At 32.3% G+C, this 16,786-nt stretch overlaps 1 protein-coding gene across 1 annotated transcript in view; it reads left to right on the top strand.

Moving 5' to 3' along the window:
• The first annotated feature begins 2,204 nt into the window (after nt 1–2,204).
• Nucleotides 2,205–16,786, top strand: part of LOC100206602 (metal transporter CNNM4) — a 25,193-nt gene continuing 10,611 nt past the window's right edge. The window contains exon 1 of the mRNA XM_065793231.1: nt 2,205–2,718. Within this exon, the coding sequence (XP_065649303.1) occupies nt 2,380–2,718 (339 nt within the window). The 5' untranslated portion in view covers nt 2,205–2,379. The remainder of the gene's footprint in view (nt 2,719–16,786) is intronic.

Here is a 16,786-nt window from a genome sequence, read left to right as displayed (position 1 = left end):
AACCAATTTTCCAAAGAATCAAATGTTGAATACACAAAGCTTTTAGGATAATCGTATGTTAGATAGCTTTGCTTTAACACCAAAAATAGGTGGAAATGTTTAATCACTTCTAAAACGAACACATTCCATATAAAAATTTAACTGTTCTTATTGAGTTTGTATTGAGGTGCCCAGGGTACTAATGCAGCAGTCGAACGAGTTTTTTCAATTGGTATTGATTTCTTAAATAGTCCAGAAATCATTATAATGATTTCTGGACTAGTGAAAGTTTGAGACTTTAGCACCAGCACTCACGGTAAAATTTAATGCGTTTATTTACATATTGTTAGAAAACGACATATTGATAAAAAATACCCACTCAATTGAAAAATACTCATTTAACTAGATATTTAATTTTAATTAATTTTCGACTTTAAGTCAACTTAATTAAAAGGAATGAAAGCACATTAAGCGTATTTTTATTTTAATGAAGTATTTCATTTATTTACGTAGTACTTATTTTTAATTTTTTCTTTTTATTGAAGAAAAAATGGTCACCTTAGTAATAGTATACAGACACATTACCAGCACGGGGGCGCCCCCCCCCCCCCCCCCCCTCATTTTAACTTAAACCTTTAAACATTTGTTTTTTGAAAATTTTTACTCATTTTTCATTAAATTTTTTGTTATCAAAAGTTTATGTTGAAAAAATGAAATTTAAAATATGTTTCATTGGATCCAATATTTCAGAACAACAGATCTCAAAAAGGTTCTGAGAGAAAGTAAATGACGAAAAAGAAGTTTATCTCCAAAACCAGTTTTCATCAATTTTTAAAAGCTTAAAAATTAAAAGTTTTCATCAATTGAAGTTGAGCGTTTCTTTAAAAGTATTTTTTTTTTCGAATATACACGTGCCAAAATTTGTTAATTTAGAATTTAACATTTATGCAACTTAATATAATTTATTTTGGTTTCTTTGAATGTTATTTCGACCCTATTCAAATTATTTAAAACAAAAGAAGATAATATAAAAGTACCCAATGGGCAGAAGACGTAAAAAAGACGTCTTTTAAACGTTTTGGACGTCTTTTTTACTTGTAAAAACATCATTTATAATAGAAATTATACCAGACGAGTCAGAGAAAAGTCATAATGTTGAAATGCTCCTTAACAAACTCTGCTTGAATACTATATGCTTTACTTGTGTGAGAGATATCAAAATTTGTTAAGCTCATCTTTTTTATATTTGTACATGCAATATAATTGTTCATGTAATATAATTATAACTCTTACAAACACTAGTTCTGAGCAAGAATTTTATTACTAAGATAAAACAATAGAAAGTGTAAACTGATTAGATAAAAATATTAAAGAAAAAGAGTATTATAACTGTATAAATGAGGTTCTTTCATTCAGAAATAATAACAACTTAGTTCTTAACTATTCATTTTTCCAGTACACCATCTGATGAAAGGTTTCAGTACAACATCTGATGAAATGCCTAATCTTTAAAACAATCAAATAATTTAACTAGTTTATCAAGGTTTATAACGAGATTGATAAATAGTAAAAAATGAAGGTGTTAAATAAAAAAAAGCGCAATTATAGATTATTTGTGCAAATGTCAAGAAGTCAAAGTTACATTTGTTTATAGTTATACACGTATACATTTTATTATTTAATAAATACAAAAAATACTTCAACATGAACAGCCAAAACGTCCTTTTTTTGTCCATTTATTGTTATTTATTTAACATTATGTACTTTATTAAAAATATTGTAAAAAACCAGATAAGTTTTCTTGATGGCTTTAACAAAGACCTTGATTTAAAACATTATTAAAGACTTCTAGTTTAAGGACCATCCTCTAAAAAAACTGCTACATGTTTCTAAACTTGTAACACAATCATAATTATTCAAGCCAAATACAATTCATTGTCACCAAAAATGAATTTTATTTGGTTATTACAAACTAAGTAATATTACTTAATTTTGAATTTTAAATTTTTTAAGTATTGTATAACGGTTATATTCTAATGTCCGTTGTATAAAGCTAGAACCTTTTAAAATTCAAAAATGAACGGAGCTAAGGAAATTGAATCGTTATTGTGAACCTAAATTTCAACCTTTGTCTTAAACTTACACTTTTACGATAATTCGTTAATGCATATTTATTTTACTAATTGTAAATTTATATTTGTTTACTCTCCGTAAGAAAAAACAGTGTTGAATAACAACTTTTGATAAATAAACGCAATTTGCGGAAAAGCAAATCAAAAAAAAAATAATAATAATAAAAAAATAAATAAACAAAACAGATAAAGATTAGTTGGTTACTTTTAATAAAGGTTTTTAAAATCAAAACACTTTAAAAATATTTATCAGTAGTTAGCAAAAAACATGTTACCGTGCCATTACCAATTAGAGGTGGTATTTTGTTTCTATTTGTCGGGATTTTTGCAAGCTGAAGATAGTATTATTGATGATATTGGCGTTGTCAGCAGCATTGCTCTCTTTAAATCTACGCCATCAGCTTTTATTGATAATGGAGTAATTAATGTTAAATCAAAAGAAACGTTCACAATAAACCTATTTGGCTTAAACCTCGACTTAATGATGTTATCTTTTACTGAAGTGAAAAAGGAAAAAGGTAAAAATTGCGATGATGATCGTTTTACTTATCCCATTCGTTTGTATTCAACTGATAATAAAGTTGCTTCGTTATCTCAACGTTTTGAAGTAAGTTTTTATCAATTTTTTTTTTAATTTTAACTAAAAGTCACAACAAAAACAACTTTAAAGTAGCACAAACTAGATAAAAAATCCCGCCAAAAAAGACTTTTTTTTTGAAAAGAGTTAAACTCTTATCGAGTTGTTTTTTGAAATGAGTTAAACTCTAAACGAGTTGTTTTTTGAAACTAGTTAAACTCTAATAGAGTTTTGAAATGCCTAGAGTTACTACCTGGGGTCACTTGGTGATGTTTCAACGGGTTTTTTTTTTAACTTATTTGAAAAAATTTAATTGTTTATTTTTTTATATTTGACATCACTGGTATATCTTTTCAATCTAATCAGACGAATAACTTTGACACTACAATTAACTAGAGTATTTATAATGCTCAATTATCAAAGTTATTAAAAATTAAAATTTTAATTAGTCATAAATCAACATTAATATATTTTTTATTGATTTTGTTGATAGTTATTTATTGATAACTTTTAAATGCAAGTATTATAATTACTCTGTAATAAAACTGTAAGGACTTTTTGGGGCACCTAATTAAAATTATAACAATAATTAAATTAATTTTTTTTTTCTTCTTTTTAGTCTTTACAATGAGTTACGATTTAATAATAATATTGCAACATAACAATGACAAGTTAAACTATTGTTATGTAGCATTGTTATTTTTATGTTGCAATATTATTATTAAACGGTGTTTAGTAGAGTGTTGACTTTTTTACAACACCTATAACCTATATTATTTTTTAATAAACAATTATCTATAATAACATAAAATAGTATCCATTTACATAAATTTTTTGAAAATAAAAAACAAATATATTACTAATTATTAAAACAATTAGAGATGGGCCGATTCCGATTCCGATTCCACCGATTCTCAAGGAATCGAAAGAATCGCGGTTCTCAACTTTTTTTAACGATTCTGATTCTTTTTTAAAACACTTTTTAACGGCTTCACTTCTTTTATTATTACTCCCTTGATAATTTAATTTGATATATACACTCTTTGCCGTTAAGATTTTTTTTTGTTTAATTTACGTTCAATCTTCACTTTCGCATTTAATATCATCGTTGAAGTTAAGTAACTGTGAAGGAAAACCTTACAATAGTAAACGTTGAAAATAAAAGTAAAAGTTTATACTCTAAATTTCAATTGAGTTATTTTTTTCAATTTTAATCAATTTACCGACAGTAAGTATTATCATAAAAAAACTTATTTGATTGTTTTATTATGATAATTATAATTGTTAGTATTATTATTTTGTATTATTATAAATGCTGTTTTAATTTCAGAATATAAACATATATATACATATAGTGTCATTATCATGTCGAAACGTAAAAATAGCAAGGGACTATTTTGTGATCAATTCAAATGACACTAACTCTGCATTATGCAACTTTTGCAAAACTGTTATATCCAGGGGTGGTGGCAGAGTTTGTCAGTCATACACAACATCGAACATGCTAAAGCATTTAAAAACCTTTCATAAATCTGAAATCACAAATCAGAAACATGATAAAGCTAGCGTTTTCAATTTTAATATATGCGAGGATAGCTCTACCGTCTTGTAACCTTCTTGTCTTGTGGACCATCTTGTAAATCCAGTCTTAACCCTGCTTTTGAAACTCCTATGCCAAGGGAACTTCGATCTACTACACTCGCATCCGCATTCACAAGTCTCAACCCTAAGTCTGAGGATGCGGAGATCAATACTAGAAGCTCTTCTTCCACGATTAGTTCTATAAAAATGAAGCCTAGATCTTTATCTACTAAACAACCAACAATACACCAAGTGCTTGCAAAGACCAGGCCTCTCACATCTACAGATCCGAAGGCAATAAAAATTACAAGGCTTATTGCTGAAATGATATGCACAGATAACCAACCTGTTAGTATAGTAGAAAATACCGGTTTCAAGATGTTACTACATTTTTGGAGCCAAGGTATACGATACCAAGCAGAAAATACTTCTCGACTATTAAAATTCCTAGCATTTATCAGAAGGTATCAAGTAAAATTCAGTTCTTGGCAAAAAAAAAGCGTTAGTATAACTACCGACATGTGGAGCTCAACAGCCAATGTTGATTACATGAGCCTAACAGCACATTTCCTCACAGAAGATATGAAACAAATTCACATTTGTCTTGACGTGGTACCTTTTCCTTATGAGTCCCACACCGCAATCAATCTTGTTAACTTTATGAATGAATCACTTGAGCGTTGGGGACTACTTGAAAAATTCAATGTAGTAGTAAGAGATAATGTCAGAAATATTGTTTCTGCTATGGAAGTCAGGAAGTTTTAAAAAAAATTCCTTGTCTTGCCCATACACTTCAGTTAGTTGTGAAAGACGGCTGCCTCGACAATGAACGCATATCTTTACTAACTGCTCCCTGTAGAAGAATAGTAGAACACTTTAAACATTTGGTTAAGTCATACAAACTTTTGAGACAATCTCAGGAGATTCTGGGACTGCCTAAACACAGCATTATTCAAGATGAGCTAAAATCTATACTAGATGAAATAGCATCTTCCACATGCTGAACCGTTTAATTGAACAAAAAGATGCGATTCTGTTGGTAACGCCACATTTCCCAAAAGCTACTCTACAAAACAAGGAGTTGTCAACCGGAGAATAGGATAGTTTGGTTCCTCTCGTTGCTGCTTTAAAAGTGATTGAAAAGGTCACGTTTACTGCAAGTTCATCGAAAGTGACCACATCAGAAGTTGTCCCAATAATAAATGCAGTTAACATGTCAATTGATCGCATCAAGGACTACGGAAATTTTAAAGAACCTCTGTGTCAATCTTTGCATCGACGTTACGGAGACTGCGAGAACGAACCTATATATGCTTTTGCGACAATACTAGATCCCAGATTTAAAAACAAGATTTTTAGGAGCAGGACAATGGCTGAGAAAGCTGTTACTTTATTAATTGGTGAGTTAAATGCATTGGACATAGACGAGGGTCATGAAATTAAAGCTGCTGAAAATCAAGAACCTACCACACCTGCTCCAGGTGCTGTCTGGTCATTATATAACCAATTAATCATCACAAATTCTGTAGTATTGTGCTTCTATATTAGTATTGTACTTTAAATATTGCAAGCCTATAAATTGTTTTAATGTTTTAGATTTATACTGCGCATTGCACAATGTCAGACGAAGTAGCAGTGTACTTGAAAGAACCTCTACTTGCAAGTCACGAGGACGTCTTTGAATACTGGAGGAAATCCAAAATTCTTAACATGAAAAAACTAGCACAGAAATATTTAGGGACGCCTCTATGTACAGTGTTTTCGGAGCGGTTGTTTAGTACTGCGAGTCTTATCTGCGACCGGAAAAGAAGCCGGTTAACTCCGGAACGAGTGCAAATGCTTGTGTTTTTGAACAAGAACCTCCCGTTTCTTAACTATCATTACTAACGGTACTAATATCATATGTAAAAGCTGATTGAAAAGACAACATTCTGTGTATCTGATCACTTTTACCATTACTTATGACTATATTATTTGTTTCTTAATAATAATAAGTTCCATACAAACATATATATTGTTTAATATGTTACTTGTTTAGTTGCTATTATTTCACAGGGCCGACGACACGGTTTTCAAAATAGAGGGGGAACACTCCTTATTTTGAAAAAAAAAGTCTATGTATAGGTCAATTTTTTTAAAAAGAGGCATGCCCCTTGGCCTTGGTGTCTTTGGTCCTGTTTCACTTGTACCAATATAACAAATTTTGGTGTTTTCACTTTTAAAATCTGCATAAGTATTAAATTAACATGATATAACGGTAAAATTATTAATTTAACTACCAGTTTTAATTAAAATAATAAGAATCGCAAAAGAATCGGAATCGGTAAAGAATCGGAATCGCAACAGAGAATCGGAATCGGTATTTTTCGGAATCGGCCTATCTCTAAAAACAATGTTGTATTTGCAGTTTTTAGTTATTATTATTATTATTTTTTTTACATTCTAATATTAGAAATAAAAAATTTTAAATTAGGTTTTTCAGAGTATATTCATCGAAGCAATTATTACTGCTTTTTCAGCACATAAAATACTGCTTTTGATGTTTGCAATAATTGGTGGTTCTTTTGTTTTTTCAGACAAATTAGAGGTTTCTCGCAATAACCAAATTTTCTTGATATTTTTTTCAAGATCACTTAAAAAAATCACTAAAATCATTTTTTTTGAGCTGTAGAAGAGTCCAAGTAGGAAATCAATTTAGATACAGAAGCAGGAGTGATACGACTGTAAAGCAATTGATCATCCGTTTTTCGGCTGTATCAAGAAGAACACAACTAATGGAATCAAGAGATGATATTAATAAGAAGTTTTTAGCAAACTATTCAGCTTTGTCTTTGGATGAGGTGACAAAATCTGAATCATAAAGGATAGGTGGAACAGCAGATTTGCCCTTTTTATTGACACTATTAAAGATTCTCCAGAAGTCTCGAGAGCCTAATTATTGTGATGAAATACGAGATTTTGTGGCCTAAGAATAGAGGGTTTTGGCGTAAGACAAAACCTTTTTACAATGGTTCCTAACAATAGTAAACAGATGTCTCTTTTCTGAAGAATTGCTTTGCTGATAGATATGGAAGTAATGGTTTCGATTGGAAATTGCAGGAGCACAATGTGAGAAAAACCATGAAAAAGAGTGAGACTTGATCTGGGATTAGCTAGAAGGAATAAAAGCTTCCATGTTCGCCTGATTCCAAGAAGTTTTGTAAGAAGCACATTTGTCAGCAGGAAGACGAAAAGTTTCTACCTAAGGGCCATCAGGAAGAAAATCACGGAAAGAGTCTCAGACAGCTTTAAGGTAGTTGTAAGAGGTACAATGATAGGAGAATTCTGATGATGAAAAAGAATCAGATAAAAGTTTTAGAGAGATCAAACAGTGATCAGAAGCACCAAAGGGTGAATGTGAAGATACTGAGCACTGACTAGGATCAGAAACAAGGCATAAGTTGAGTAGAGAAGATAAAGGATTTGAGTTGTCTGGAAAGTGAGTTGGAAAGTTGACTATTTAGTTTAATTGAGAAAGGCAAAGGTTCTGAGCCTTAACGCCTGCAGAGTCACTTACACTAGACCCTAGTCATAAAGTGTGATGAGCATTAAAGTCACTAACAACAACGATATTGGCTGATTGATAAAGAGAGAGGGCTTGGTCAATTTAATCAGAAATAACATTGGAAAGAGTGCAGTCTTGAGATAAAGGAGAGCGATATAGAACAAAAAGAAAGGCAGTATAGAGAAGTGGTGCTAAACAAAAGCACGCCAAAGAATATTCCGTGGATTTAAACTTCGCTTCCCAACAAATGGGTGAACTCTTACGAATGTAAATGCCCAGGCAAAACCAATAAGCACGTACTATTGGAGTCTTTACGAATTAAAGGAAGATAACCATCAACACTAAGATATCAAGATGAAACAGCAAAACTCAAATTAGTCTCAAAAAGAGCAAGTAGTTCTGGTGAACTTTGCAAGAGATACGACTCAATAGAAGAATAGTTACTTCAAAGACCACAAATATTAGTAAATGATAGGTTTAGAGTTTAGAGCTTTTGATGAAATCAGTCTCTCTGAGAGCTACCACAGCTTTCGAGAAACATGACTACCAGCAGCCTCAGAACCATAAAACTAAGTTTTAGAGGCTGTACCCTCATTAGGAGATAATAGAATGAGTTGCCTAATCATAAAAAGAGAGTCACAAGTAAAACCCATAAATTGAGTCAAGAAAATCCAGCATTCAACATCCTAAAATGGAAGCAATTTATTATAAATTCATCTACGCCAGCCTAATAGATGAAGAAGGGGTGCGCGGCTGGTCAACAGATAGATTCTGTTTACCCCTTATGTCTTTGTCTTGGAGGCCTTCCACAAAACAGTAGCTGGATGCGTTTAACATCTGCCCAAGATGAGTATTTTTAATAAGACACCATCTCTAGCCTTTACTCAACCAAAAACCCCAAGGCCGGGGGTGTTTTAAGTCGGAGTTGACTTCTTCTAGCCTTTGCTTAAAATAAAATATTCAAGTTATATATTTATACATATTTAAGTTATTTTCTTGTTTCACTCATCTAGAGAACAACTAGAAGTATTTTGTAATTTTGTTAGTGATAATTAGTAGTTAGTGGTAACTGGCACAAAATACGGTTTGGGAAATGCATTTTTGTGGTCCGGACAACATACCTGTCATAGCCTTGCAGATGCGTTCTCCGGAGGTGTCGTCTACACTTTCAAAACTATTTAACAAATGCTTATCATAGTCTTGTTTTCCAGCATGCTGGAAAGCGGCATTATCCCTATTTTCAAAAATTCTGGAGAGTTATCTGATATGTCTAACTACCGTCCCATTAGTCTTCTTCCTATCGTAAGTAAGGTTTTTGAATCTTTAATTAACAAACACTTAATCTCTCATCTTGAATCTACTTACTTTCTGATCATCAACATGTATTTCTTGTTCTACAACTGACTTTCTAACAGTAATAACTGATAGGTTTTATTGTGCATTAGATAGAGGTGGAAAGGTTAATGCTATTGCTCCTAGCATTTCTAAAGCTTTTGAAAAAGTTTTGCATGTGGTATTCTCCATAAGATTTTTTCTTACGATATGTCAGGTAACATCTTTATGATTATTGAACCCTTCCTTTCCAATCGTTGTAAGTTAACCTTGATGGACAGCACTTTTCTTAATATCCTGTAACTTCAGGGGTTCCTCAAAGTTTAATCCTTGACCCTATACTCTTTTGAATTTACATTAACAATCTTCCGGATATTCTCACATCTAAGGTGACATTTTTCGCTAATGATACTACCATTTATTCTAGTCTTGATAAAAAACCATTACTCTCTGATTGCTTGGAGGGAGCATTTGAGCTTGAAGAGTATCTCACTTCTGCTTTAGCATGGGGCTTACAGTGGTTGGTGAACTTTAATTCAGATAAAACCCAATATTTTTTAGACAATCGTTATTGCATTAATTAAGACCTTCCTTTAATTATGAACGGTAATGTACTTGAAAAGTCATCTACCCTTTATCTTCTAGGATAAGCTCTTACTTCGGATCTTTCTTGGAAATTATATATTAAACCCATTGCAAAATTAACATCTGCTAAAGTTGCATTTTTTATCGTGCTCAATACTTTCTTACTCAGGATTCTATTCTTTAACTCTATAAATCTAAAATGCTTCCTTGTATGGAATACTGTTGCCATTTCTGGGGTTGATCTTCCAATGATGCTTTTTCTCATTTAGACAAGGTGCAAAAACGTATTGAAAACAAAGTTGGACTTGCTCTTGCAACCAACCTCCAACCATTATCACATCGTCGTAATGTTTCTTTTCTTTTTATTTTCTACAAATACTATTATGGACACAGTTCTAAAGAGCTAGCGTCTCTTGTACCATCTACTAAAATTCATTCTTGTGTTACTCGTCATTCAATTAAGTCTCATCCTTATACCGTGACTGTTCCTAAGTGCTCCAAAAAATCTTATTCGTCTAGCTTTTTTACTTGAGAATAAGTTCTTTGGAATTCGCTTCCTTTATTTTACTTTTCAGATTCATATAGTTTGCAATCTTTTAAGTCGTCTGTTAATTGTTATCTTGCTGTATAAACTTCATCTTTTCTTTTCCAGTAACTTCCAACTCTAATAATGGTAGCTTGCAGTTTTGTTAGAAGCAAAGTTACTAAAATATAATGCCAAAAATTGTTTATTACAGTAAAATAAAGTTAAAATAATAATGCTGACAAGAAGCGGCAAAATTTTTAGAAAGAGTGCAATTTGCACCTTTGTCAATCAGTTCAAGCCAGTCTTCAGATACTCCCAACTTAACTTTGCCTCAATAATCCACAGGAAGACCTACTAATCGTGCATCTACAAACTTTTGGATGGGGACACCCATCACAATAAATTACTGGTTCCAAGCTGCCTAATTGCCGACAAGTTTTTTTTCTTTTGCTACGATACGATGAAGAAAATGTTTGAAACCATATAACAAAGCAAGAAATCGGGCATACAGTTATTGACAATGTGGTTACTTTTTGGAACATGACACAGATCAAAACAAAAACAAGGCAAAGTTGTCTGTTTGATGTTATGGCACTTTAGAATGAGTGGCACTTTTTGTCTAAGAATAAGATTTATGAAGGTGATCACGAAATCCAGGCTTCTGTCGTCACGAAAGAAAAATAATGATTTTGATTGCTTTCTACTTAGATCAAAAAAAGAAATGCAATCAAAGCAGCTGGTTGAAACTTGTACAATTTTGATATCTCCAGATCAACATCTCGTCAAAGCAGAATATTAAATCGACAGAAGATTGCTGAGAATGTTATAGATAGCGTCAGACTTAACCCTCCTCGATTTAGTGCCCTTTACTGAGATGGAAAACTGTTGAAAGACATAGTAGGTGAGCAACATGAACAGTTAGCCGTGCTCGAGTCTGGAACTCCGGAATATAGTGAGGAAAAATTGCTGGGTGTTCCTGCTCTTTCTGACTCAAAAGGAAAAACTCAAGCCAATCTTCTAGAAGCTTGGGATCTCAGTGACATTGTTGTGACATTAGTATTTGATACCACAGCCAGTAACAGTGTCATTCACAATGGTGCTGCTAAACTAATTAAAGAAAGCTTAGGTAAAAAACTTTTTTATCTTGCTTGTTGACACCATATCTTGAAAATTTTTGTCGGAGCAGTTTGGAAGAAGTTGTTTGGAAATATTTTTGGACCAGAAAATTTTTTGCTATTTTTAAAGCTTCTTGGTCAACATTAGATAAAGAGTTGCCAATTGAAACTTTAGAAAAGGCACCTGGTTGAAAACAATCAAAGAACAGACCATAAAGCATTTGACTCATCTACTTGCAAACGAAAATACTGCAACATTTCTAAGAGAAGACGATCGTGATTGTGCCGAAAACACACTCATCATATTTGGGCAAACTCCGCCACGTGGTGTACATTTTCTGAAACCAGAAGCCATCCATCAATCACAGTGGATGGCTTGTAACATCTATGCGTAAAATGTTCTTGTTTTCAAGACAAATGCCATATGACGAGGAGATGAAGATCAAACTTTTTAGAATGAATTTATTTCTTCCACTCTTCCACACACCAGCTTGGAAAAAAGCTAGCATTGGCGTTGATGCGCCTTTCAATGGCGTTGATGCGCCTTTCAATGGCGTTGATGCGCCTTTCAATGGCATTGATGCGCCTTTCAATGATCTGCAGCTCATTCATGACATGATGAATTTCAAATAAATAAACAAGAAAACTGCTGATGTTATTCTTTTAAAAATGAACAATCACCGATGGTATTTGACAGAAGAGGCAGTTCCATTTGCTTTCTTCAGTAAGCATGCTTTATCCTCTGAGATAATTGAGATGGCTGCAAAACTCTTGATAAATCCAGTGCCGGAGAGTTTTCGTCTTGAAAAACCGGTTTTTCGTAAAATCACTCGTCAAACGGTTTAGCAAATCTGGTTTGTTAAACCAGTTCACCAGTGGACAGAGCATCCAGGTTACCAAGAAACTGAGAAATTTGTTTTTAAAGTGAAGGTCGCTAATGATACTGCAGAGAGAGGAGTGAAACTGATCTCAGAATTTGTGACCATTATTACCAGTGATCCACAACAAAGAGCATGGATGCTGCAGGGTGTAGAAAGTCACAGTCAGCAATATCCTGATTTTGACAAAAAAACACTAGGACAATGAAAAAAACTCGTTGAGAAAACACTAAGTTTCCATTTTTTCTAAATTTGTTATATTATTTAGTTCATAGCACAGAACAATACTAAGCCAGAATAACAAATAAGTATACGATTTGCAAGCTGCGCATTGAGTTATTGATTTTATTTTAAAATAATGACAGTAATTGACACACATTTGACTCATTGCCATTGTTGCTTTTTAACTGAAAATTACCATAGTTTTAAAACAAAGAATGGGGTTTGGCTTTGGGGGCGTTAAGAGGGCTCAAGAATAGTTATTGAAAATTTTTTATAAAATATTTTTACATAGTACACTAATATTAGAATAGGAAAAAATTCAATCCCGGTGTTTTGAAAAAAAAATTGCATATTGGACAAACCTAATACGAGGGTCACTATTTATATTTCGGGAATTGGCAACACTGATTTCATGTGAGTCCATCTGACGGTTCCATCGTAAAGTTTGACATTTTTGACGATATACGTACTTAGAACATTTTGTCATACGGACGCTATTTGTTTATTTTATATTTAGTTGAAAGTTTCGTCTCGGCAAAAAATGGAACTGAATCGTGAACATTTTTGTGCGATGATTTTTTAAGAATTTCGACGTAGATTATCACAACAAGAGTGCGTCAATAAACTTAATTTGACTTTTGGCGATGAAGCTCTATCAAAAACCACTGTGTATTGCTGGTATAGTGAATTCAATCGTGGTCGTAGTTCGCTGTCCAACGAGTTTCACGAAGGTTGTCCAAAATCGACTGTAGTGCCAGAAAACATCAATGCTGTGCATGAAATAATTAAGCAAGATCGTCATATAACCTATTGTGAGATTGAGACATCCCAAAGCATTAGTTCCACCAGCATATATGCGATTTTACATGAACACTTAGCTGTGCGAAAGTTATGTTTGCGTTGGATCCCACATAATTTGACAATCACTCAAAAAAAGGAAAACAAACAAGAGACATCGGATTGTTTTTTATCATGACAATGCAAGCTCTCACACATCGGCTTAAACAAGAGACTATTTGAGCACTCAAACCATCGAATTGATAGGTCATCCGCCGTACAGCCCTGATTTGGCACCCAATGATTTCTCTTTGTTCCCATCCGTGAAGAATAAACTGTGTGGTCAACGATTTTCATCGCCCAAAGAAGCTATTGAAGCGTTCAAAAATCATGTTTTGGCGATTCAATTTTCAAAGCATTTGTTCCATTCCTCATTCGGAATGGAATGAATGCTTTGAAAATTGGTTTAAGCGCATGCAAAAGTGTATCGATCATCGTGGCGAGTACTTTGAAAAACAATAAAAATATATTCGCAGCTTAACTATTTGTTTTTGTTCCTATTCCCGAAATATAAATAGTGACTCTCGTAAACATGTATATGTTAATGTTTTAAGAGATGATTTTTAGTGTGTATTTATTCTGTTTTATGATTTATTTATTTGATATATATACCCAATACCCAATATAAAATATTATTAGTTCAAATAGCTTAACTTAAATGTAAAATTAATAAAAAATATGTTTGCTGTGGTGGGTGACTTTTTTTTTAAGTATTAAACTTAAAAAAAAAGTCAAATAGCATATTCAACTAATATACATAAATACTTAGTTTAACTTATTTTACCATTTAAAAATGTTTACAATGTTCAACATTGTAAAAAAGTAGACAGCTGATGCAAGAAGAAGGCATAAATTAGCATTGTCACGAGTACCAATAGTAACGCTTCTAAATATCCGTATTATATGAGCAACAACATTTAAAAGAAAGATAGTTTTAAGATGTTAAGAAACAAAAAAAGTAGTAAATTAATAAATAAATAAAAAATAAAGAAAGAATTATTTAATTATAGTTATATATTGTATATAATCAGGGCCGTACCAAGGGCGGGGCCGGCCGGGCCGCGGCCTAAGACGCCAAAATTGGGAGGGCGCAAATTTTAATAAATTAAAAAAACAAAAATCAGTTTATGAAACAAATTTTCACGGCGTTGCTGCTGTTGATAAGAAAATTAATTAAAATTCCACCTCTTGACACAAACTCCTAAATATTAAAGCTCATTTACTGAACAAAAGAGCGTCCTTTAACACTAACATACCTTTGATAACTTTTGAACATTATGATTCTATTATGAATCGAACCAAAAAATTATCTGGTGCTGAATTTAAGAAGAAAAGAAAACAGCGCCAAGAAAGTGACGAGAAACAACAAAACTGTTTCAAAAAGTGGTTGGTAACAAACTCAGTGGAAAAACAAATTATTTCAGAGGATATTTGTATTGAAGTTAATGACAATTCAACAGATCCTATAATTGACTTAAGCTCAGATCATCATTTGGAATTAATTAAAGAGGAGATTTTCATCAGCCAAAGTTAAGAAGAACTTTGCACAACTGATTCAGAACCAACAAGGTTCAACAACAGTTAGCAGTGCAAAAGAACTTCTCATTCAAATTGATTTCAGTTTTTTGTGTTTGTTGGGTTTCTGGTGTCAAATTCTTTCTCTAATTGACCGGGAAAACAAACTGCTTCAGTCAAAAACCATTTCAATTGACATTGCCGCAAAAAAAAATGAAAGGACTGAAGGCTTCCATTCAGAATCTTCGAGATGTTGAGGTGGACAACATTATCAAAGATGCCACAGAAAAAGCTAACCAGAGTGGAATTGATGGTTGCTTTCCAATCAAGAGGAAGTGCAAAGTGAAGCGGATGGCACTTTATGAAGCTGAAGATGACTCTCACCTTCTCACAGCAAAAACAGAATTTGGATCTCAGTGCAACCTTGTGTTTGACAGCATTGTTACACAAATTGAGTGGCAGATTGAGGCTATGTCTGCTGTATCCTCTGATTTTGACTTCCTCAGTGGGCATTCACTCTCTAAAAGTTCAGTGGATGAACTCAAGAAAAAAGCTTGCAAATGGCAAGCTTTAAATATCAAGCTGGCGCAATGATGGACAACTTTGAAAAATCTAGCCCGATCGACATTTTGCAGCTCATTCATAAATATTCTTTGACTGATGCTTATCCCAACACGGCAATTGCTATTCGTATCTTCCTCACCATACCAGTCACAGTTGCTACGCGTGAGAGAAGTTTCAGTAAACTTAAGCTCATAAAAAACTATATGAGGTCAACAATGGGCCAAGAACGTTTGTCTAGTTTGGCTATAATTTCAATTGAAAATGAAGTGGCAAACAACATTGATTTTGATGTTGTCATTAGTGAATTTGCCTCAAGAAAAGCCAGAAAAGTGATATTGAACTAAAGTTTGTGCAACCTTAATGATAAATTTTACTTATAACTTGATATGATAAATTTTGTGATCAATAAATCGTTTTTTTCGTTTAATTTTCTTCTTTTTTTTTTGGGGGGGAGGGGGGGGGAAGGGGGCGCATTTTTCTTTTCTTGCCCGAAACGAAAAATTGGCTCAGTACCACCATGTGTATAATTATAGTATATTAATTATATAATTTTAAGTATAGTAATGAAAATGACAGAATTTTCCGTTTTGGGTTATAAACTGAACGTAATTCAAAATTAAAATAATAAAATTTCTGTTGCAATATTATAAAATATATTAAAGTAGGTAACTTCAAAAGTAAATATTTTCAATGAAAGTCTGATTTGAAGTTCCTAATATTAATTGATTTTATTCTTTTTATTAAATGATCTTGATTTTTGAATTCATGGTGCTATTTTAATTTAATAACTTTAAAAGAGACAGACACAATCTACAATATTAAAATCCATAAGTACTTAACAACATTTTAATATAGATTTGAATTGCGGAAACATTTTTTCTTTAATATTAACAATACGCTAAAAAATTTTAAACAAAAATGGTTCCTGACACTGAATGGAATAAGAACATAACCTTTGATTATACTTTTGATTAACAAAATTATTTTCTGAAAACTTGGTGGAGTATTTATGGCTTACTTCTCTAAAATAAGGATACTTTTTTTACACGTAAACTGTATGACTAAGAATATGTTGATTTTTAGCACATTTAATGCATATAGTTTACGTAGAAGTGGCTCACAAGACACAGTTCTTGTTGCTCCAAATACGATTAAACATGCATATTTTTGTTTAAAATAAATTTTTTTAACTTGGCGTAGCTGGTGCTTGCCAATACAACATTGCTGTAAGTTAAATAGTTATGTTTTAAGGAAAAATATAAACTTTTTAAAAACCTAATATCTGAAAATGGTTGTGCTTTAGACACCATTGCAATTTTTTTTGAAAGTTTTTTTCGCTTATATAATATTTCTACATGATAAAATTTTGTCTAAAATAACATCTAAAAAGTTTAGAGAT

Source organism: Hydra vulgaris, chromosome 03 (genome assembly GCF_038396675.1).
Source record: "Hydra vulgaris chromosome 03, alternate assembly HydraT2T_AEP".
NCBI classification, from domain to species: Eukaryota; Metazoa; Cnidaria; class Hydrozoa; order Anthoathecata; family Hydridae; genus Hydra; species Hydra vulgaris.
The sequence above is the reverse complement of the archived record's forward strand: the minus strand, read 5'-3'. Positions and strand labels throughout refer to the sequence as shown.